The 22,668-nt window shown below is 47.6% G+C and overlaps 2 protein-coding genes and 1 long non-coding RNA gene across 13 annotated transcripts; 1 reads left to right on the forward strand and 2 right to left on the reverse strand.

The window, feature by feature from the left end:
- Nucleotides 1-498: 498 nt before the first annotated feature.
- On the reverse strand, nt 499-12,762 carry wdr35 (WD repeat domain 35). 2 transcript variants are annotated; one of them, XM_076023283.1, is made up of 27 exons: nt 12,354-12,762; nt 12,137-12,254; nt 11,178-11,249; nt 10,966-11,058; nt 10,739-10,867; nt 10,257-10,390; nt 10,006-10,171; nt 9,625-9,896; nt 8,884-9,069; nt 8,438-8,473; nt 8,279-8,339; nt 7,229-7,373; nt 6,877-6,946; nt 6,628-6,681; nt 6,429-6,538; nt 6,107-6,350; nt 5,925-6,005; nt 5,699-5,838; nt 4,828-5,031; nt 4,606-4,752; nt 4,040-4,172; nt 3,850-3,960; nt 3,019-3,183; nt 2,759-2,899; nt 2,524-2,680; nt 1,153-1,393; nt 499-1,041 (listed from the first exon to the last, which is right to left on the reverse strand). In XM_076023283.1, the coding sequence occupies exons 1-27, from the start codon at nt 12,375-12,377 to the stop codon at nt 891-893; spliced, it is 3,585 nt and encodes a 1,194-aa protein (XP_075879398.1). In that variant the 5' UTR covers nt 12,378-12,762; the 3' UTR covers nt 499-890. The 2 variants fall into 2 exon arrangements, with proteins under 2 accessions (XP_075879398.1, XP_075879399.1); XM_076023284.1 differs by having other exon boundaries at nt 5,699-5,835; nt 12,354-12,761.
- On the forward strand, nt 12,106-15,526 carry LOC142886280 (uncharacterized). 3 transcript variants are annotated; one of them, XR_012926409.1, is made up of 3 exons: nt 12,106-12,269; nt 15,139-15,248; nt 15,393-15,526. It is a non-coding gene; the product is annotated as an uncharacterized LOC142886280 (long non-coding RNA). The 3 variants fall into 3 exon arrangements; XR_012926407.1 differs by having other exon boundaries at nt 15,341-15,459; XR_012926408.1 differs by having other exon boundaries at nt 12,230-12,365; nt 15,341-15,459.
- LOC142886272 (uncharacterized) lies at nt 13,017-22,651 on the reverse strand. 8 transcript variants are annotated; one of them, XM_076023293.1, is made up of 13 exons: nt 22,363-22,651; nt 20,855-21,433; nt 19,897-20,016; nt 19,170-19,289; nt 18,301-18,420; nt 18,086-18,205; nt 16,969-17,088; nt 16,443-16,562; nt 16,216-16,365; nt 15,532-15,660; nt 15,313-15,435; nt 14,134-14,240; nt 13,017-13,973 (listed from the first exon to the last, which is right to left on the reverse strand). In XM_076023293.1, exons 1-13 carry the CDS (start codon nt 22,649-22,651, stop codon nt 13,926-13,928), a joined length of 2,145 nt encoding a protein of 714 aa, XP_075879408.1. In that variant the 3' UTR covers nt 13,017-13,925. The 8 variants fall into 8 exon arrangements, 6 of the variants coding, with proteins under 6 accessions (XP_075879408.1, XP_075879404.1, XP_075879403.1 ...); XR_012926403.1 differs by lacking the exon at nt 13,017-13,973 and adding exons at nt 14,531-14,717; nt 15,094-15,230 and having other exon boundaries at nt 14,139-14,240; nt 15,313-15,660; XR_012926404.1 differs by lacking the exon at nt 13,017-13,973 and adding exons at nt 14,618-14,717; nt 15,094-15,230 and having other exon boundaries at nt 14,161-14,240; nt 15,313-15,660.
- Between the last annotated feature and the right edge of the window lie 17 nt (nt 22,652-22,668).

Genomic DNA, 22,668 nt, shown 5'->3' on the forward strand with positions numbered 1-22,668 from the left:
CTCACAATAAAAAAACAACAACAAAAGCGGAACAATTAGGACAAAAGCAGCAGCAGGTTTCTGCAGAGGGCGCAGTAAATGATAGTGACCGGTCAACTGGGATTAAAATTGAATTGACGCTGGAGTTGTGCCAACACACTCAGGTTTGTTGGAAGAGACACAATGGCAGAACAACGGCACTCCGTTAGACCCAGTGTGACAGTGAGAGTCCTCGCGTTGTTTAGACGAGGCACAGCAGCCAGTTTGACAATCAATTGTGCTTTATGTTAATTGAAGTGAATTGATTTTTTTTTTGACCAGTGCAACATTTCCAAATTAAATCATGCCATCGTGATGAAATATAGATGATGTTTCAGAAGTCTAATGACACCCACTACTGCTGTTCTGACAGTAGATGGCAGTAGAAGGCTGTATCGTCTTGACGCTAAAACCACTGTATTTTTATTTTTATTTTTTTCAGCAAAAGTGAAACTACATAAAAACGAATCAAAACAAGAATTTAACAATAAAATATTATTTTATTGGCATGATTTAAGGACAGTTTAAATGTATATAAACTAACTACAAGTACAGTTATATCCATTCATGTATTTTACATTATATTTAAAGCCACACATTTGAAAACATGATAGAAAAGTTTATGGTCATTTATAGATGTTTTTCCTCGCAATGACAGACAGAATTTTTGTTTAAAAAAAAAAGTGAGTTCAGATTTTTTTTCCATTTCGTTTTTTTTTTTTTTTTTTAGCTGCCATAATCATAAAGTACAAAAACAGACATTTGTTCCAAAAAACAGACATTTTCACAACTTTTTGATTGCGTTCTACACAGCCGTCAGAAAGAAAGAATGATATTTGTTGAAGCGCCTTGACGTGAACTTTTCTTCAGCCTCATGCTACTGGACTGTGGCACAGCGGGCAGAAGTTGTACTTGCGGATCTCGTTTTCCACCGCGCAGTGCTTACACACGCTGCACATCCAGAACTGGTACTCCTGGATGGGCAGACCGGTCACGATGCACATGGGCAACTTCCCCTCTGAACTAAAGGACACAACAAGGAAGAGAGGCAAGAGGTCAGAAAATCAGAGATTTTAGAAAAGCTTTTAGATGACGGTGAAGTTCTCTCCCGACAGTGTTTGGCACTGAGCGCACCCTTCTGAGGACCTCCTGCGCTCCAGCGTGCGGCTGTCCTTGGGCGGGTGGCGGGTGAAGATCTCCAGGGCCAGGTCCTCGTACAGCTGCTGCTGCCCAGCGTCCAGACTCTCCAGCGACTCCAGCTTGATGAAGGCCTGCGAACACGTGCCGAACGCCCGGCTGACTGCGGCGCAGAGGGCCAGCAGGGAGTAGATCTCCACCACGGGGATGATGTCCTCGTACTCTCGCAAGTACAGAGCTTTATTTTTTTTTTAAAAAAAGAAAAGAAAAGAAAAGGAAAGGAAAAAAGGAAAGGAAAGGAAACAAGGAAAAGAAAAAAGGAAATGGTGAACATTTGCTTGGTTGTAGTGACAGTGACATCGCGTGTGTCTGGTGCGGTTATAGAGGCCAACTACTTTGCATGCAGCTCAGAGACCATCAGTGCATCAGAGTGATGGACGCTGTGGACGAGGACCAGAGATATGGAGACGTGTTTCCTCATCGCATCAGCATTAGGAAAGACAATTTTCTATTATGTGGATACACTGTGATGTCACAAATGGCACCGATACCTCTGTCAGGCCAGTGCCGACACTAGGGGTGGGAATCACGAGGTACCCGATGATTCAATTCGATTCCGATTCAGAGGGCTATGATTCAATTAATCGCGATTAATCGAGATTTATCACGATATATATCCAAAGAATGCAACATACCCGGAATCCAGCGTCCTCGACAACCGAGGCTGGACGCAAATCCTTGAAAAATAAATGTCCTAATGAACTTTGTAATTGGCCTCGCCCTTTGCGACTGTATTGGCAGCTTTGTTCTGGGGTTGGGGATGGTTGTCTGGTTTGGAGCAACTGGAGGATTTTCTGTCTTTTCCTCCAACTCCGGGTGCCAGCGGGCGATGCGGTTCCTCGTGTTCGTCGTGCGCCCACAATATTTGTTTGCAGCGTGACACAACCTACAGTGTGACTTTTGTCAAGTTTCTTTTTCCCCTCAACCTCATAAAACCCAAAATGCTGCCATACGCTGGCTTTAAATCCCAAAGGAGCCAGGTTTGTTTTTCCGTCATCTTTAATGCCGTGTGTGTCAGTGTCTTGTCACAGATGAGTTCCGGCCTTATTAAAAAAAACATCTTTTTTTTTTTTTTTTTTTTTTTAATTTGTGAATCAATTCATGATTGGCAATGTCATAATCGCGATCAATCTAATAATCAATTTTTTTCCCACCCCTCGCTGACACCACCAACTGCTTTGCTTTTGGCTAAATTCTGTTTTTTGATACCTTAATTTGTGCAACTCTGAGGAAACATTCTGCACGGTCTCTTCTGATGATTCTGGACTAACGGCAGTTTTGGAAGCTGGTCCGCACGGCGCCACCTACCTGTGCGCATGGCGTTCTCCATGTATCCCTCGTAGAGCTGCCGCTGAGCCAGCAGGAAGAAGTGGTAGGCCTCGGCGCCGCGCCAGGCGTTGTCCACGATGCGGCTGTCCGAGGAGGTGGCGTCCTCCTCCAGCAGCCCGGCGAGTGCGAAGGTTGCCTGGAGGCAGCAGCAGCAGCAGTTAACACCGTTGGCTCACAGACAAGTCAAAAGTCACGACGTCAAGCTAACCCGTACCTCCGACTTCTTCCCCTTGGCTTTGCTCTGCTGCGACGTCTTCACCTGCTCGTGGTAGTTCTCCACCAGACGAGCCGCCAACACGTAGAGCTTCTTCACCCGCAGCGGCCTGCTCCTCTTCTCCGCCTCCTCGTCAGCAATCTGCCACCAACCAGCCACCAATCGTTTTTTACCACTTCCAAAAAGAAGCTGCGCTTCCTGACTCTGGGTCAGGCTTCTGTATCCAACCAACCAACCAACCAACCAGTCAGCACACCCACCTTGAACATGAGCTTGGCTGCGTCCAGGAAGTGGTGGGCCTTGCGGTAGAGCTCCACCGCCTCCAGGGTTTTGTTCTTCTCCAGCAGGTGCGAGGCGTACTTGGAGAGCAGAGATTTGATCTCCTTCATGTTGTGGGTCCTGGTGAGCTCCACCGCCTTGTTCCACTGTGGGACCAGTTTGAAACGACACATTAACACATGGCGGATTCAAGTCCACAGCCTGCAAAAGGGAAGTTTTAGTGCGGCTGCGATGCAGAAACACTGGGAGATGTATCTATGCAGAATTGATTGTGAATATTGTCATGCATTATAAGTAATGCGTGACATGCTAAACAAAATTATGCATGTATTATTTGGCTGCATGTTTTTCATGGTGAGTAATGACCAACCCAGCATGACAGAGTGCAGGAAGGGAGACAGTTGTGGGATTTGATGAACAAAAATAATCAAATTAATTATTGTCTTGTTGATTAATTAATCGTAATTAATTGTATTTTAATCGCATATCAAGATTTGAGTTGGTAGCAGAGGTTTGGAAGTATTTGGACTTTGCTTGAGGAATCCTTTCATTCAACGTTTTACTTTTAAAACTTTTTACTTTTTTCCCCCTTATTTTTGTGTTTTTAAGTATTTAAAAGAATTTAGATTAAAAGAAATTAACTTCTTATAGTTGTAGTTGCAGTTGCTTGAAGTGGAGCTATTTGAACAACGCTGGTGTAATTGTTGCATAATTATTTATCGCACAACACATCTTTCTGATGGGTCCGGGACAGGAAGATTTTTTTCCCCAGCTCAGTCTGGGAGAAGTCTCCACCCAACTCGGTCTCTCACCTGGTTGAGGTGGACGCAGGTGTCTACAGCCGCTTTGGGCTGGTTGCACTTCAGGTAGGCCTTCACCGCCTGCTCACACATGCCCACCGTGGCAAACATCTGTCCGATCTCCTGCAAACACACACAGACAGAGGAGCCTTAAACCACAGAGCTCCTCCGGCAGGGCAGGCCGGGGGAGCGTCGCTCTCACCGGCAGCAGCTTGTGGTTCTCCGGCAGCTCGGCCGTCAGCCTCTCCAGGCCCTCGTAGTCCTCCAGCATGTAGTAACATTCTGCCAGCCGCTCCTGGTTACGACCCTGGAGGTAGTACTGCACCGCGTTGACCCTGAGACACACACACAGGTGGCATTTAAGGACGAGGAGGAAGCCCGCCTGACAGTGTGTTTTGTACCTAGGGCACAGTCAGACGGGCTTCCTTAAAACATTATGCAGCAAGATGGCAGCTAACTAGGAGCAAGACCCTTCTTTCTCTATGTATAGTCTTATATACAGTATATACCAGACCTATTCTAAGGTTAGGAAAACCAAATGACTTTTATTGTTCTTAGAGAATACAGTTTTTAATGTATTTAACGGCACTATGTTAAGCTTTTACCAATATAAAAATCATAAATCAAGCCAAACTTTACACACTGGACCTTAAAATAAGCAGGTTGTCGGGGAACACAATGAAGTGCAACATAATGTGCAATATGCTTTCTTACCACTAGATGCTGTTAAACAGACATAATAAACGACATAAAAGTCATTTTTCCCACCACTTCTGTCTGTCGGCAAAGTAATCGCCGACGGCATTGTACGCTTGTTGCAGCAGAGCGTCGTCGCAGTCCCCAGAGCCGGTCTTCAGCAGCTGCAGCACCCGGAACCAGTCTCCCAGCTTGATCCGCAGGCCGATGGCGAGGTCCCTGCAGGGGATGAGGGACGCTGCAGCCGTCACTGGAGCAAAGAGGACGAGGTCTCGGCCGACCGGCAGGACGTACCTGCGATCCATGTCCAGGTACATGCGCTCGGCCTCCTCGAAGCTGCCGAAGTAGGCGGCCACCTCGGCCTGCTTCATGGGCTCGCTCTGCAGGTTGGCCAGGCGCTTGACGAACTCGATGCCCTGGTAGTCCTTGCAGCGGACGAAGGCCTTCTCGGCCGTCTTCAGGTCCAGTTTCTGCAGGGCGGCCTCAGCCAGCAGACGCCTGGAGGGTTCACAGCAGGGGGGGAAAAGTAAGGCAACGGTCCTACAGTTCCTTTTATTAGTGGTTTTATTTTCATTTTTTTAATTTTAGATCGCAGCGCTCATTTGCTCAAACTGCCTCTCCCGAGCTTGCCAGTGAACTACGGTGGCCTGCGCACACGAACCTGGATACCTTCTTTTTCATTGGTTGATGCGAGGACGCAAGAGTTCGATGGTAATAAATACTCAAATGGAGGTGCAAGATGGCAGCTAACTGGGGGCAAGATCTTTGATCTATGTATATTCATATATATGAATAAGAAGTGTTCTAAGGGTAGAAAAAAACAATTACTTTTATTGTACTTTTATTAATATTTTACCAATCTAAAAATCATAAATTGAGCCTAATTTTACACACTGGACCTTTAAGTGCCAGGCTGAAAGATGGAAGAGTCATTTTTTTATGTTGCTAGATTTTGGAAGGATGAGGCTACACACGAGCAGCACAACACACTGCCGCCTCACCATCGATCTACTGAGTTCTGTTATTACATCAAATCAGACTGCAGCCGCTAAAATAAAAGAAATACTCTTGCTTTAAAATAATTACATTAAAAAAAAAAGAAGAGAAACGAAAACAGATCCAATCCGTCAAACAGCCATGAATATGTGCCAGCAGCGCCCCCTACCAGAGCCGGGGGTGAGGATTGTCTTCGATGAACTGTGACGCGTCTTCAATGCCAACTTTTTCAATCAGCGCCCGACTGTCCCTCAGCGAGCGGATCTCAAAGTTGATGAGGTTGTCCTTGTTGGGCCTCTCGGGGTCCTGCTGGACAGGAAGTCAGTGAGCCAATCCGCCTTTAAAAACAGGAAATACAAACTGCGGCGGTGCCTCCGCTCGGTCGTTCCATTTACCTTCATGATTTCGTCCAGCAGGACCGATTTGATTTCCAGGTCTTCAAAGTTGCAAATGTATCCAGACGTCTGGATTGGTTCCTGTGATTTTTTTAAATTATTTTTTTTAAATCAAACACATTACTGTCCTCCTTTCTAGCAGCATGAAGTCTGTGACCTAAACCTCCGGCGGCGGCGCTCACCTCGGGGTCCAGGTTCCGGAAGACGTACATCCTGGTCTTCTCCATCATGGCGAACAGGTCGGGGTTGTCGTTGGCCCACTTCATGTCCCACACGTCTTTGCGCTCAAACTTGGACGGGTCTCCGGCGGCCGCCGGGTTCCCCGCAGCGTCGTCCGGGGGGGAGGAGGAGGAGGCGGAGGAGGAGGAGCGAGCCTCCAGGTCCAGCAGACTGAGCACGCCGGCGATGTCGATGACGGCCAGGCGGCTGCGGAGAGGAGACGAGAGGAAGAGGTTACAGGCCGGAGCGTCACAGCGGTGACCAGCGCCGGCGGTTGGCTCTTGCCTGGAGTTGCAGTTGAGGGACAGGTAGTGCGCCCGGTTGTTGAGGGAATACTTCTGGATGAGGGCCACGTTTGGAAGGCTGTATCTGTGGAGGCTTCCAGACTCTCGGCCCTGGGCAGAGACACACAAACCACCACCGACGTTGGTTTTTTGCAACACGGCGCCGTTTGAGACGGTTACAGCATCGGCTGCAGACGTACCACCATGAGAGTCTTATCTGTCGCCGTTACGCAGCAAATGGGGTCTCGGGTGGCCTGGAAGGGAAGAAATGAAGCGGTCAAGAGAAGAAGGTTGGGAGTGGGAGGGACTCGGCTGAGCTGGACTCCCTCAGTCGGGGGTTTTAAGAAAACACTCGTCCGTCCAGAAGATTCGACGGCAGCTAAACTTCCTCGTTTGACTTCAAACCTTTAGGCATCAATCCTGAAGACGCCCTCTGCAGGAGGACTTACTGCGAAGGCTTTTGCAAAGTCCGGCCCGCCGTCTCCTGCTCCAGACGTGTTGCCGTCGACGTGGTAGACCCTGGCGAGGCAGAAGGCCGAGACAGACGGGTGAGAAGCGGCCCGAGAGCCAGACGCCAGTCTGGGCTGCGGTCAGGGTGCGAGGACGGCCCTGGCAGAACATCAGGACGGAAACTCAAAGTCCTTTGAATCAAAAGAGTTTTGTTTGTTTTTTTCTTCCCCTTTTGGTATCGCTGGCACAACCAACAAGGCCGCAAGGTTTCTCCGACTGACTCACGCAGTCAAACGTTACTCTCCTGTCAGTTTGGCTCGACGTGGACTGTGAGAAGACGGAGGAGCTCACCTCTCTCTGCCCTCCTTCCTGGTCCGGGTCACCTGGTTGATCTCCATGGCCGTCAGCTTCTTGGCCACCCTGTACTGCCACAGGTAGAAGGCCTCTTTGGACGCAGCGATCACGTGCGTCTTGGTCATGGTGACAAACAGCGGATCTGGAAGAAACAGATGAACCGATCCGTCATCTGGACGGAAGAACTCCCCATCAATCACATCCCAGCGGACCGATCGACGTGTCGTGGTTAGCATAGCCACGTCACTGCATTAGCCAGGCGAGCCGCTTCAGTGTTTCACCAAACTCAAACACGCAAAGTTGCTTCCAAGTCTGATGAAACTGCGACAAAATCAAAGCTCTTTAGCAGCAGCTCGATGTTGCTTGGACTATCTTTCTTCTTGGTTTCCTTCTGTGCTTTTAAAAAAAAAAAAAATGTGGCTAGCAGCAACTTTGCTTCCTAGTTTCCAGGTTCACGGAACAAAATGTGATTTAAAAACAGACTGAAAATTCCTTCTAAAGGGTGATGAGATGGAGGAGCGAGATTTCACAGTTGCAATTTGAGTGTGTAACAAATTTAAAAAGGTAAAACGGTAAAAGGTTTCATTCGCAGAGGCAATCCGGCAGCGTCTCCCATCATGAGGTCACAGGAGGATGCAGACTGGCTTCACTCGCTCTTCATCTTTCCACAGATGAACCTGAGAGACCCTGCGAAACAGCCGGGACCCGTCTGTCTATCTGTCTGTCTGTCTGCAGCCTGGACTTATCAGCAAACATTCAGGCCGTCTCCAGACTGATGCATGCGTGCGAGATCTCCGGGCGGCTCTCTGCCACAGGACACTGAGGAGCGCCGTCAACGACGCAGCGTGGGCAGCGGGTGGCAGCATCACTGCCGCCTCTGTATCAAGGGGCGGGGTGCGATCTCTTGCAGTGGCTTGACACTGGGCACCGGGCACACTCTATAAAACTTTCACTTTACCGCGCTGTGCGCTTTCAGGGCGTGGCGATGCCAAGCAGCCAAGTGGAGCGTGGTCGAGAGATGGAAGATATTCGACCGTGTCGACTCACCGATGTCAATGTACTTGGAGTCCAGCGGAGTCCCGATGGTGTTGCACAGAATGAGGACATACTGAGGGAGAAACGGCAACAAGTGCACCTTTATTTTACAGGACGGGTCTTTACTTTCTTTTAAATAAACAGTGTGTGGTTTTGCTGATGCATTATTACCCTTGCAGGACAGCCAGGCTCCAACTCAACATCATCCTGTGAGGCGAAGAGAAAAGGAGACGAGGCGAGACAGTAAAGAAACATTCTACAGACTTAGAGCCACGTTAGATAAAACATCAGAGACTTTGTTGTTGAAAAAAAAACAAAATTGTTGAAAAAAAAATGCATGTAAATGCGTGCCACTAAACTCGCAGGGATGACTGTTCAGTCTTAAAAGCTTAGTATTAAAGAACTCGACATCGAGCTAATGTGCAAAAATGTTGGACTTAACAAAAACACTCAAATCTAATCAGTGTCTCTCCCACGTGCATTTCAAACATGGTGTTTTTAATGCCAGACCTGCATGCAACAGACATCAACGCACACTAATACACGCAGCTGCATTGGGGTTGGGAGCGGCGGGCCGCCAGCCCAGCATCACGTTCCATGCGAGTTCCCCTGCTCACCTGCGGGGGCGAGTCGTCAGCCTTGCTGGCCAGGATGCAGAAGTCGCCCGAGGTGGTGACGGATATCAGGCTCTTGACGTACTTCACAAACTTCTCGTTGTTTTTGGTGTCCCAGAACACCACGCAGTACTCCTGCCGCTCCGGCTTGGTGAAGGCGTAGACCACCGTGCTGCAGCAGTAGCCCCACTGAGGGAGAAGCAGTGCAAAGTTTGGGTTAGCTACACTTCATGGGGGAAAATTCCCCGCTGTCCTCATCAGCAGTGATGCCTTGAAGTTTAGTTTTTGATCATATTCAGTGTAAGTTAGTGTTAATTTTGACAACAAAATGTTATTTAGTTTTAGTCACAATTTAAGCGTCTAAATCGTTTCAGTTTTAGTCGACAAAATATCATCATTTCAGTCGACTAAAATGACAGCTGATTTAGTCGATTCCTGATACCTTTGCGCCACAGTTTTTACAAAGTTTTTATTTTCTTTCATATTAAATGTGAATTGCGTCCAAATGTGCTGTTGCCTCTAAGAATGAGTTTTTATTTAGTTATCGTCTCGTCAGAAAAAAAAAGGTCATTGACGTTAAACAATGACAAAGATTTTAATTTTTTTTTTTTAACAAAATGAACACAGGTCTAAATCACACACTAATTTCAGGTTTGCGTTCAAGTTTTTTTTTTATTTATTTATTTATTTTTTAATTCTAGAATTTTCTTCCCCCACCGAGAAGCAAGTCCTGCGTCTATTTACCTTGTAGTCCGGTCTAATGTTGGCAAAGTAAAGGTAGGAGTCCACAGCCAGCCCGATTCGCAGCCCTCCTCCCTCCCAGCCCACTCCGGTCATCTGCTTCCCAGGAACCTTCAGGGTCCTCAGATGCTCTCCGAACGGCGTGTAGAACTGCACCACGTTGAATTCTTTCTCCACATTGGTGGCTCGGAGGGAACCGGCCACGGCCAGAACGCTGCCACAGTGGTTCCACTGGATGCTGACCACGTTCATCAGAGTGTCGATGCACACCGGGTCTGCACAGCAGCGACAGAGAAGAGCCCACCATCAGGATTAAATGAAAAACGACAACAACAACAAAAAAACAATTGAATGTGTGGGGAAGAAGCTTCGGCCTCGTCTTACTTTCATCGTTCTCATAGCGCATCACCTGGCACCTCCCGTTGTCGAAACAGATGGCGAGGCACGGGCAGTCCGGCTCGATGTAGCCCCCCGTCCCTGCGTACCAGTGGATGCCGGCGATGCTCACAGCTCCGGCGGCGCTGGCCAGACAGCTGATGGTCATTTTCATCTGAGGGGAAAAAAAAACACTTGAGAAAAAAAAAAAATAATAATCCTTTAGACAAAGAGCAGGGGGCGCCGCGGCAGCCACTCACGATGAAGTTGCCCTGGTTGTCGAAGATCTGCACTTCTCCGTTGGCCATGCCGAAGAGCAGGATTTTACTGTCCGGCGACCAGGCCACGTGAGCCAGCTGGTTCCCCTTCAGCTCCTTCCCCCAAATCCGGTTTCCTATGTTAAAGAAGGAGAGTTCATGCCCACTGTGATTACACAACCGATCCTCACACAGTGTGTGAATCACAAGAGCAAGTGTGGATGATTATTTATTATTTATTTATTCTAGTATTTTATGCCTATGTGTGTTTTTTTTGTCTAATCCTTCGAGTGTTACTATCTATCGCATAAGATAGGTGTGCTCAGGCTATGTTGTCCATGTACTGTGTTGTTGTTTTGTCTCTACTGTTTGTATGTTTTACACTTCAAACCACTTCCTGCTGCAACTCAAATTGCCCTCTTGGGACATTAATAAAGTACTTGACTTGACTTGACAGTGATTACACCAGAACGGCGCCGCCCTACCGTCAACAGAGCCTACGATGACCGCTCCGTCTTCATAGACGATGCAGATCTTCTGTCCGTCGGCGTTCCAGCTCATGCTTCTCACCACCGACTTGTTCCGGTTGTTGATCATCTCCTCGTACCACGCACCTTCACGCAGGGCACGGACAGAAGAAGGAAGAAGGTCATGACAGCCAGAACCTTCCACGGCAACGTGCACGTTCTGGCTTTTAGCGTCCAGCCGTCACCTTTGTACAGCATCCACACGATAATGAGCCCATTCTGGTCGCTGGTGGTCAGCTTCTGGTACTGCTCGTTCCAGGTGACCACTTGCACTGCGCCTGCAAGTGTTTGGGTCAGGCGTTGGGTTATTTCCCCAGAGCTCGCCTCGCATCCTTACCAAGTGCTTCTTTGTGTACTCCAGATGCTCCAAACAGTCCTGTAAGCAGGACTGACTTACCGCTGTGACCCTCTAGAGTCTGGTTCATGGACAGGTTACTGGGAGCAGCAAGACCTTTGACTCTGGCATCATCTACAGACAGCAAAGCAAAAATAAACTGAAATTGTCCAAGGAATTCCAAGTAGAAGAACGGTCCAAAGATGTTAGCAAAGATATTAACTATTGACCATGAAATCTATCATTTTGATTGAATTAATTAATTCATTTTATTTTGAACGTGTGTAAAATATGTAACTTATGTACAAATATATGTAACTGTAATATTTGTACATATAAAAGAAAGAAATAATACATAATGCGAAGAATACAAAAGCAAAGTCATAACAAAACACCGCATAGTTCGAAAAAGGAAGAGAAAGAAGTAAAAAAAACCTTTTTAATTTCCTAACCCTTTTTTTTTTTTTTTTTTTTACCTGTTCTTCGTTTTGTATCGAAATATTGCCGATTTTTATATCATCAGCACATAAAAGTGGACTTGAACAATGAACAACAGTGATACCTTTAATATATAAAATCTATACGTGCCTAAAGAAACCTTAAAAAGTGCATGTTTGGAAATTCTGGACGCAAGGAAACTTAAATGCCTCCTTATAACGTCCACATCCAGTTTTGTAGCGACTACTTTCTTAAAGTCTGTTCTATTTCCAAAGTAACACTGTAGTACAAAAAAGTCCAGAACATAACACAATTTACAAAAAAAAGTGAAAGAATCATTCAGTGTAAAAGAACCGTGATGTTTTCGGAAACAAAAACAAAAACAAAGGCTATTTTGGCTCCTACATATTCAGTGTGCTAAAAGGATCACAGCACCATCAGTCAGCATATTTCCTGACATCCAGTGGTGACTCTCCACACACACTCACTCACTCACACATAGACTTGCGTATGAACCTCAGCAAACGGAACCTGGGCGGGGGGGAAACTTCAACACAAAACATAGCGGATGGGTGTGAAGTCACCTGACTGCGTTTCCAACTTGAGCACTCTGAGCAGCCCATCGTCGCCCCCACAGGCAATGAAGCCTTGGTCTTTGTTCCAGGAGACACACTTGAGGTGGATATTGTTGGGAATGGCGATCTGTCAACACGTACAGTAAGAGTGACATCATGTGAACTCAAGCCTCGTTCAATAGGTGGTTGTGCAGCGAGAACGTGCCGCGGGGGCAGCGATGCTCACCTTCTTGCTGAGGTAGATGAACATGGCGAATCGTGAAAGAGGTGTCTTAAATAGTTATTTACTGGTAATTCCAAATTACTGGCCGTGTAAAACAACAACAACAACAACAACAACAACAACACTGGTCCACTGACTTTTGAAGCAGTAAGTGGCTACATCTTATGGCCTCGAAGTGGGTTAGCATGCACCGTTAGCTTCGCTAAACACAGCCTGATTCAACTAGGAGAAGATTTTATATGACAATACGATAATATGTTATTGGTCACGGTCTGCAGCCATTTCGCCATCCAATCAAGTCGCAACGCATGTTGCTGTCGCTTCTGTCCCTCGCTCTTTGCAACAACAAAGCGGATCCGCTGCTAGAAACTGTGCTAACCGTCAACTTCTAATGCGTCTGCGGTTACCGTAGTTACTGCTCGTGTCACAAGCGAGGAAGGTCCACTAGCTGGCCCTGTAGATGCCTGTTTGATAATCCTAGCAAAAATGATTGCAACTGGCATCGTTGAGCGACACGTCTATTTCAAATGAAACATATGACACAAAAATATCACGTTTTTTACATTTAGTGATTTGTTCATCCAAGGTTAAATAAATAAATGCAGTTTTATGACAGTTTTTACTTGACAATATATATTTATTTAATAAAGCAGCATATCAACAGTCCTGGTTTCATAATATTTATTTACCATGTGCAAAAATACAAGTTACTTTCTATCACAATCGCACCAATTATGTAATGCACAAAACCAACATACATCCAAATACTAAACTGAACATGGGCCCCAAAGGCTTCCACATCATAAATGCATTCAAAATTCAATCAGGAATTTTACAGGCTTGTCTTGTCAGATTTCCAGGACTTTGGTCCAAGACTTGCCGAGACAACAACACCTGTCTGTTCCACGCACAACAATAATTAGCAATACTGTTCCTGAAATAAACAAGGGTATCAAAGGATTACCAACATTATTTGTGATGTAACGCTGCCAAGCCATGGGCCAATGAGATCAGGCTTCATTTTGGTATTTGTTGAGTGCAAAGGTGCTTCAATCGGAGGGCAGGAGGGAAAAAAAAGAAAACAATACTCTGCTTTTATAAGAGATTAGCTGCTGAGTCGTGGCCATACATAAAACCTCAGGTGTATGGGTAACACAAGAATTACACCAATAAATCAGAGCGGTACAAATAATTGGCAGCAACAATTTTGCATTTGTATACATAGAAAACAATTAGAAACCCTTTAATATACATTTTATTTTAATATATTACATGTATACTTTTTTCAGAGTTCACTCCACTGATACATCCAGTATGTGCAGCAGAGGATTCCTAATGCAGCACTTCAACCAGTAGTACCTTATTTTCTTACAGAAAGTAGGAATAAATGCTGCTGTAAACACTGAAGGAACGTTTAGGCGAAATCTAAAAATGCCAAATGATACAAAAGAGTAATATAATAACACATATACACCATCCTTATAATGACCTGCTTGTAATTATCATTGCAACCAAGACATAAAGGGATTCCAACTGATGTCAGACATCCTAAAGTCGTCTTTCACGCTGGTCCTTCTAATACTGCTGCTGGCTCTCGATCAGGGTCACTTTGTCCGAGAGTTTGTCCAGTGATCACAAAGTCAAGGAAACATAGGCAGGGTCTTTTTTTTGCTACCACTTATTCATGTTGTACTCCAGTCATAAAAACCCCAGCCTTGCAGGTACAGAATATAAATTAGTGATGCGTCTTCGTCACTCTATCTGAGTGTCGTGAGCGTCAAAGGATATGTTTGGCGATCAGCTCCTGGATGGCGGACTGGACCTTTTTCTGGAACAAAATCTGGGCTTCACACATGCAGGGGTCTTGAGTAAGTTCACTTCGTAACTCCTCTGAAAGAAACAGCAGACGGGAATGTGAGAGGCTGAAGCAGAAGGACACACGAGCGCGGCAGCGTCCGTGTTTGTGGCGCTGATTCAATCGGATCATGGTCGGTTGTTAATGGACAGATCGAGTCAAAATCACCAAGCAGCAACGAAACATTTGGTAAAATGTTAAATGTTAAAATTGTCTCAGCTCAGTACAAGCTCAGAGTGGCTGAACTTCTCTGATGCATGTTAAGAATGGTTTGAGTGATTAACATGACATGTACACAGAACCCACAGTCACAGTCACTACATACAGGCCCATCAGGCCAAAATAAAACGACTGAACCCTTTTGCTACACGCTTCAATCGGGGTGCAGATACTCGGCAGGCTGACGCCACACCGCATTAGATAATCTGCGCTGCGAGTGGTTGGTTCAGCAGAAACGATGCTTCATGTTGGGACAAACTGGACTCGGTTGCTGTCACGTCAGGACATCACAACTGTGGAAAGGCAAAAGAGAGAAATACCGCCTGTCAGAACCACAATTAACACAAAACAATCCAGTATTTAGAGTGACAGCAGAGGCTCTCCCTCAGAGCCACAGGCCTGACCGAGATCCTGGTCCAGCAAAGAAACTCCACCAATATCTTTAATGTTTCTAAAAATATATATATCTGCAGCCACATAAGCTTCCCCTCAGCAGCTGTTAACACAAAGAAATTACACAGTTTACTTGAACATGAGAACTGATACGGATCACACTTTATCCAAATGTGTAAACCGCACTAATGCAAATGTCAGAGCTGCTGGGAAGCCAGTCAGGCCTGTGGAGCCTCGGCAGGACAGAGACACAACTGCACAAAACCAGCGTCTTACCTTCAACATGCGCCTTTTCAGCATCTTTTCAGTTTCTCTTTTAAGGTCCAACCTCTTTTTCATATTTTCTATTTCTTCTACCACACTGAATGGCTGAAGGGGCACCTGGCCAGCTGATGACACCTGTTTGATGGTTTCTTTGGGACTCAATGCAGGTAAAAATCAATGTTTGTGTTTAAAAAAAACAAACCAACAAACAAAAATTTTCCATATTCTTACGTGAGCATGATTTCTGGTCTGCATTCAGCACAAATCCCACTCGGCACTTGCACTTAAACGAGTCTCCGTCGCTGATGCAGATGTGCTGGCAGGTATTATTCCCCTGTGCGCACACGTCCAAACCTGAGAATGAGACCGGAAAAGAAACATGGACAATGGCTGCATGAATCTCAGACCCTTGCGACAGAACGAGGTCCATGGATGCTGGGAGTTTCCTACGTGAGCACGTCTTCTCATCCGGGTTCAACACGTATCCCGCTCGACACTGGCAGGCGTACGAGTGGCCGCTGCTGACACACCGGTGCTGACAGTTGTGACCCCGAGCGCAAGCATTGGGACCAGAGGAACCTGCAGAGAAGATCCATGGCTTTGACAACTGCAATACAGCACAGAAAATGATCGGCTGCTCTCGGCCAGCTCTCGCTATCTCAGCAGGGGCTACGAACGTTGTCCACCACCTTTTTCACCTGTTGCCCTGAGGGTGCACAAAACCCAAAACAAACAGACTCAGAAACAGCTTTGTCCCCAGAGCCATCAGCTCTTTAGACACACAAACTCACTGAGTAATAAATAAATAAACGTGTGCAATATCAACCCCTCTTGTGCAATAACTCTATATATATATAATATATATATACATATATATGTGCACGGTCATACAATGACAATAAAGACTAATACTACTACTACTTCTACTACTAATTCTGTCAGTCAGACAGACAGACAGACAGACAGACAGACAGACACACACACACACACACACACACAAACACGCACACACACACACACACACACACACACACACACACACACACAAACAAACAAAATCCACATCCTGAGAGTGATTTCTCCTCAGGATCCCTCCACCTGCTTCTTCACCCTGAAATAAAGATGGGAGCAAACCTGTTACGTCAGAGCGGTCCGAGCCGTGACGTGAGCACGTTTTGTCGTCTGGATTCAAAACGTATCCCGCTCTACATCTGCAGATGTACGAGTCGTCAGTGTCTATGCAAATGTGCTGGCACTCGTGTCCAAGAGCGCACGGATCGGCACCTGGGAGAGAGACAGCGTCACACCACCCAGACCTGCACGACATCTCCCTCGCACAGCGTCTGCGTTTCAGTGCTTACGTGAGCATGTTCCCTGGTCTGCGTTCAACACGTATCCGTCATGACACATGCAAATGTGAGAGTGTCCATCGTCAACACAGATGTGCTGGCAGTTATTTCCCTGGTCACACGTGGCTGAACCTGAGGAAGAGACACCTGGATATTTAAAGTTGGTTGTTTGCTCTTCAGGTGCTGAACCTGAGTGGCCAAAGCTGAGAGGAAAAGTAAAGAAAGAAGAAAAAAAATCCAGCGGCAGCACAAGCATGAGTCGGCGTAGCTCGCACACGTGTTGGCAGTCGTGCCCCTGCGCACATGAGTCTGAACCTGGAACCAGGCAACAACAGCAGGAGCGACCCGCTTGCTCTGAAAGCTGCAGCATCGTCTTCCGTCACTGATAAAACTCAATGTGGCGAGACGCTCGTCTTTGACGCCGCGTTGCTGGTTTTCCAGGAAAAGACTCTTTGCGGCAGCAATTCAAGCAAATAATTTGTTTCTGCGGGGCAAAACACGCTTAAGAATTGTGCAGTATGATTTTAAAAGCGCTTACGTGAGCATGTTTTCTGGTCTGCGTTCAGCGCGTGTCCGTCATGACACGCGCACAAGTGAGAATTCCCACTTCTGACGCAAACATGTTGGCAACCGTGTCCCGGGTTGCAGGCTGTCGAACCTGGGAAAAGACACCTTCACAGCTGAAACAGCGAACGTTGCTGGGGAAGATTCTGTTTGGCCAAAGCTGAAGCCCAGCGCACAAAGGTCAAAGGTGCCAATAATTCTGACGCTCTTTTGCTCCAGCGTGCGTCTTACGTGAGTATGTGTTCTGGTTCTGAGTTCAACACGCAGCCCTAGAGCAACACACGCAAATGCGAGAGTTCCTGCATTTGATTTTGAGGCAAATATGCTAGCAGTCATTTCCCAGGACTGCCTGGGAAGATACACCCCCCCTCACAGCTAACGTAGACAGAGTGAACTGTGAGCTGCAAGCAAGTACATATTGTGCCTTTTCTGTCGAGGATAGAGACTCGGCTCAAGAGGGTGAAATGTAGCTGAGGATGACATGCACACGTGGGTTTTGGTCCCGTGTCTGTAACACATTCGTACTGGCCGTGCAAATTTTTCTCGTGCGGGTGTTGGTTTTTTTGCCTGTCGGTGGCGCTATGGAGCACCTAGAGCTTTCAATTTTGCATGAAAAAAAAACTTTCACTGGTCCTGATGTGCTTGCCGAATTTTGTCAGAATTGAACGAGGTTTAAGGGGTCAAAATTGGGTCGAAAGACGCGTAAGATGAAGGAAAATAATAATCAGAAGAAACATTTGAAAAACATTGGGTCTTTCACCCTGGCGAAAGACGGTTGCTCAAAGCACGTTCGAGCCCGTGTACTGTCCGGTTGCAAGCTTCAGTGGGCGGAGCTGAAAGAGGAGTTGCCCATCACAAAAAAAAAAAAAAAAAGAAAACTCTTCTGTTCCCTGGCCAGCATTGAACTCCTGTGAGAAATTTGTGAGAATTTCTCTCTTTAGCGCAAACGTACGTGGAGTTCGTGAATCACATGGCCTGCTTTTACCCCGCCACAACGATGAGAAGATCTCAGCACAGGTGCATTTTTTTTTTTTTTTTTTCAAATGCTGGAAGCAGCAAGCTGCATTCTGCAGAGAGGGGAAAGTCCTTACGTGAGCATGTTTTCTGGTCAGCATTTAGCGCAAATCCCTCGTGACACGTGCAAATGTGAGAATTCCCGTTTTCGACACAAATGTGCTGGCAGTCGTGTCCTCGGCTGCATGCGGCCGATCCTGAGGGGGGAGAAACCCTGACAGCTCAGTGCAACAGGCAGCCAAGAGCTGCAACTTCAGGACCTTCGGGACACTTGAGCTGGAGGAGCTCTTACGTGAGCATGTCCGCTGGTCTGCGGTCAGCGCGTAGCCCTCGTGGCACCTGCAGGTGTACGAGTCGTCACTGTCAACACAAATGTGTTGGCACTCGTGTCCCTGAGCACATGGGCGTAAACCTGCAGGGAGACGATAGCGGGCAACAAGTTTGTTTTTTTGGGGGGTTTTATTGCTCATGACCAGTGTTGGCGAGTAATCTAAGTAATCCACGACTGTAATTAAACTACTTTTTGAGCAATGGAGTAATGTAATTAATACAGTAATGTAAGATTACTGTGGCAAAACTGGTTATTATATCATAATTACTTTATCGAGTAACAATTCCATTACTTTTCCGAAATATTTTGCAAGCTAAAAATGTCTTATTACTACCCACAAAATGTCTGAAATTTAGAAAAACAGCCAAAAGCAACAATGTCGCAGATTGATGATGCAGCCGTGCATGCAACATCATTGACATGCGACGACACGCCAAAACAAGCATGGCGGCGGCAAAATAAAAAACAGCGATTGCGCTTTAATAAAGTTCATTCCAAAGCACTGAGCAGCCGTTACTTTATTTTTTTTTTAATTAAAGTAATTACATAGTAATTGATTACCTATGAAACAAAGTAACTAAAGGAGTAATTTGATTACTTTTTTTTAGAGGAGTAATCAGTAGTTGGATTACTTTTATGGAGTAATCCCAACAGCACTGGTCATGACAGGAAATCCGCTCAGCTCGAAACCTGCAAGCAGAATCCAGGATGGTCGCTGGAGCAGCAAACGCAGACATTTCAACCAGCTTTCATCCGACTGGCGGGAAAGAATCTGGGTGAAAGTTGCCGTCAGACGCGCAGACGAAAGACACGGCAAGAATCAAACTTACGTGCGCAAGACTTCCGGTCGGCGTTGAGCACAAATCCTCGGTGGCACTCGCAAAGGTAGGAGTCGCCGTGTGGGACGCACACATGCTGACAGTCGTGACCCTGGGCACATGAATCCACACCTGCAGGGGGGGGACACTGGTTCAGTTTATTGGCTGACACTCGGCAGCGCCAACAGCTCTTGCACCGCTCTCTCACTTTGGTCGTCACTTTTCTTTCCCAGCTGTGCAGGAAATCACGGCGGCGGGCGCGCAGACCCTGAGGCCCGAGCCCAGAGGGCGGACAAACTGCGACAGCTCCCCCGCTGTGTTTGTAATTGCCGCACTTGTCGCTTTCACCAGACACACTGTGCCTCCTCGCCGCTCCGGGAGCCTCCGAGCGAGCGGCCGCCCGCAGGATCTGCGCCTCTCATTAGTCGGCGTCCCTTTATCGCGTCAGCGTGTAAACAAGCCCCCGCGCTAATCCGTGGTGGCAACCCAAAACACGGCCGACAACAGTTGGTATGCAGACAAAATGCCAAACTAATAACTGGCTGATCTCCAAAGGCAGAGACAGAACTCGGAGCTGCTTCTGCTGCTGCTGCTGCTGCTTGCCAAGGCTGGAAAACACTGCGCGTCGCACTCCAGGTTGGACCGAGCGGGCCTGAATAAAGTGCACGACACAAGTACACACCGAGCCTCCACGTCATCGCACAACACATCGCAAACCAAAGGGATGCGCGTTCCTTACGTGAGCACGTTTTCCTGTCCGGGTTTAACTTGTATCCGCGGTGACACTGGCAGTAGTACGAGTCTCCGCTGTTGACGCAGGTGTGCTGACATTTGTGTCCCAGTCCGCACACGTCCAGACCTGTAAGGTAGCGGCGGGGGGAGTGGAGGGGATAAAGGACGCTGGCGTCTGATTGGTTTAGGCGACAGCGGCGTTCTCAAAGATTTCGTGCCATCATTCCTCGGCGTTAGTACGACGTCGTCAGCGAGACTCGCAGCACAGCTCTCTTTGGCCATCTATTAATCAGTCGCATGCAGATTTGAAAACGCTGCGTTTTAGCATCGGCAGTGTTAAATGCATTTGCTGCGGTTAATAATCATAATGGCAAGATCACAATTAGATAATTGTCAGCCATGCCTTTAAAAAGCTTCCCCACCAAAAATCAGCCAAACTTCATGTGTCAACATTTTAAAGATGCAAAACGACACCAAACTGAAATTCAACATTTTAGATTGTCATTTTTTTTTTTATATACAGTTTATATTCATCTCAGTCAAATTTAGGCCCCCTGTCGACATGTTCCTCAGTGCACAGTGAGCAGCTGAGCAGTGCGGCTCGCTGTCTGGTTGCAGCAGCAAAAAGCAGCCACAGTCGCTAGTAAGGCAGAAGGCGGCACCACATGAGGGTCCAACCGTCTGAATTCTGTTCACGCCAGTGACTCCAGATGTTCCAAACTGACAGACGCATGAGGAAATGCACAGAAACAAATGCATACCGATCGGAGGTCCCCTCTGTGGTGCCGCCGTCCGCATCGCAGCTGAAGCTTAAAGTAAAAGATGTGACGTACCGTCGCTTCCGTCACCTTCACCTCTCCCATTATTTATCCCATTCCCGTCTCTCCCGTCGTCTAGGCCTAGTCCGTACGCGTCATTCCCACCAAACAACGGACCGCCGGCGCTCCCGTCATCGTCATCCTTACCGCACAGGGTTTCCCTAAACTTGGACGTGAGCTTCTCTATGACACCGTAGGTCTCCACGTAGAAGACGTGCTCCTCGTACGGCCGGCTGGCCATCATCCTCAGCGACATCATGTCGGCTCGGTCCACCCCCACCGCGTAGATCTCGATCCCGGAGGCCCGAGCGGCGGCCGACACCTCCTCCACCTTGTCCTGGGGCCTCCCGTCCGTCACCACGATGGCGACCTTGGCGATGTTGGCGGAGCCCACGCGGGCCCCCGCCTTGGTGGTGAAGGCCTCCTCCATGGCCGTCCTGATGGCCATGCCGGTCATGGTGCCCGAGGCCAGGGGCTCCACGCGGGCCAGCGCCTGCTTCAGGGCAGACTTGTCGAAGAAGGTCTTGAGGGCGAACTCGATCTGCACCGTGCTGGCGTAGTTGACCAGGCCCACCCGCGTGGCGTCGTGGCCGATCTGCAGGCTGTCCACCATGTCCTGCAGGAACTCCTTGGCCTTCTCAAACTCGACGGGGCGAACGCTGCGGGAGCTGTCTATGATGAAGACCAAGTCTATGGGCCGATTGCGGCAGTGGTGCCTCGGTGCTGCTGGAAAAGGATGCGATTTGATCATCCATTACAGAAAATAAGCATTACAGAAAAATCCTGCTGCACCAGATTGCTGCTAGGGCTCTGCATGCAGCTCGATTGCAAAGACCTCTCAATATTTTCCCGCATCCATCCTGCCAAGCTCAAAAAACTCAAGCCTTTGCACTTGATCTTAGCCTTTAGCAATCAATAGAACAGCTGATTGGCAGAGGAAAAGAAAGGAGGAAGCGGAACGTTAGCGTCAGAAGACTCTGCAACGACAAGCACGAGCTAAAGAAAAGTACCCACAACGGTACGGATGGATGCAGGAGAGCCGGCGGAGCCTCTAGCAGGCTGCAAAGACACAAATGGTGGCACGCTGTGCTGCAGCTGTGCGGTCATCGGCCGAATTGTCTCTAGCTGCTGGTGTTGGGGTGGCGGGGGCGGACGGTGATGGAGCCTGGAGGAAGTCGCTTGGCAGAGGGAGAGTCAAGAGCAGGCAAAATAGACAGGGAAGCAGGTACACGCCATCATTAGTGTGACGACACTAATGATGTTTGTGTCACAAAAGTCAACACAGAAAATGTATTCACTTTTGTGCTGATGTTAACATCACGTCTAAGAAAAACACAATGATGTGGATTCTTTGAACTATGAAGTCAAGAAGCTCGTAAAAGTTGTTAAACTGCAGCTCTGATTAGACTATTACAGTTGCTACTAAGAAACTATAGACACAACATTGCAGCCACACAAAGGTGACAAGAGAAGACGATGGATGGACAATGAAAGTCTTAATGCGAAAACGTAAATTTTGATGTAAAATGAAAAGCAAGGAGACTTTCTATGTAGTTCTACTTGCATTAAGGTGGCTGAGATTGAAGCAAAACTTGGGGTTTAATGCAAAAAAAAAGAGGAAAGTTTTACATAAAACTATGAATAGTTTAACCTACCCGCGCTGTCACTCCCACGCTGCTGCTGCTGCTGCTGCTGCTGCTGCAGTATCAGGTGGTTTCTGGTGGGCTGTTGCTGCTGGAAGTTTCGCGGCCCCTGCTGAGCTTCACGCGGCCTCTGCTGCAAGGATGACGGGTCTTGCCGCCGCTGGAGCCTCGGGGCGACCTGCGGGGACAGGTCCGAGGCCCGGGGCCGCGCCGAGGGAACCTTCCGGTGGTGCGGGAAGCTCCCCAGAGCCTCCGACAGGACTAGGACCAGACAGAGCAGTCCGCACACCGGAGAAGTCATGCTGCCTGCCGGCTACA

The sequence above is a fragment of the Nelusetta ayraudi genome, unplaced genomic scaffold, assembly GCF_046127955.1.
Source record: "Nelusetta ayraudi isolate G7.1 ecotype Tasmania unplaced genomic scaffold, CSIRO-AGI_Nayr_v1 ptg000015l, whole genome shotgun sequence".
NCBI lineage: Eukaryota > Metazoa > Chordata > Actinopteri > Tetraodontiformes > Monacanthidae > Nelusetta > Nelusetta ayraudi.

Excerpts from the sequence above, each read along its gene's own strand:
- wdr35 (XM_076023283.1), bottom strand. The coding sequence starts at position 12,377 with ATGTTCATCTACCTCAGCAAGAAG. Across the intron at positions 6,947-7,228 it reads AGGAAGGAGGGCAGAGAGAG|GGTCTACCACGTCGACGGCA; the intron begins GTGAGCTCCTCC and ends CTGCCTCGCCAG. Across the intron at positions 2,681-2,758 it reads CCAAGGGGAAGAAGTCGGAG|GCAACCTTCGCACTCGCCGG; the intron begins GTACGGGTTAGC and ends TGCTGCCTCCAG.
- LOC142886272 (XM_076023288.1), bottom strand. The coding sequence starts at position 22,651 with ATGACTTCTCCGGTGTGCGGACTGCTCTGTCTGGTCCTAGTCCTGTCG. Across the intron at positions 19,290-19,896 it reads GGACAGGAAAACGTGCTCAC|GTGTGGATTCATGTGCCCAG; the intron begins GTAAGGAACGCG and ends CCCCCCCTGCAG. Across the intron at positions 16,563-16,968 it reads AGACCAGAAAACATGCTCAC|GTTCAGCCACGTGTGACCAG; the intron begins GTAAGCGCTTTT and ends TCTCTTCCTCAG.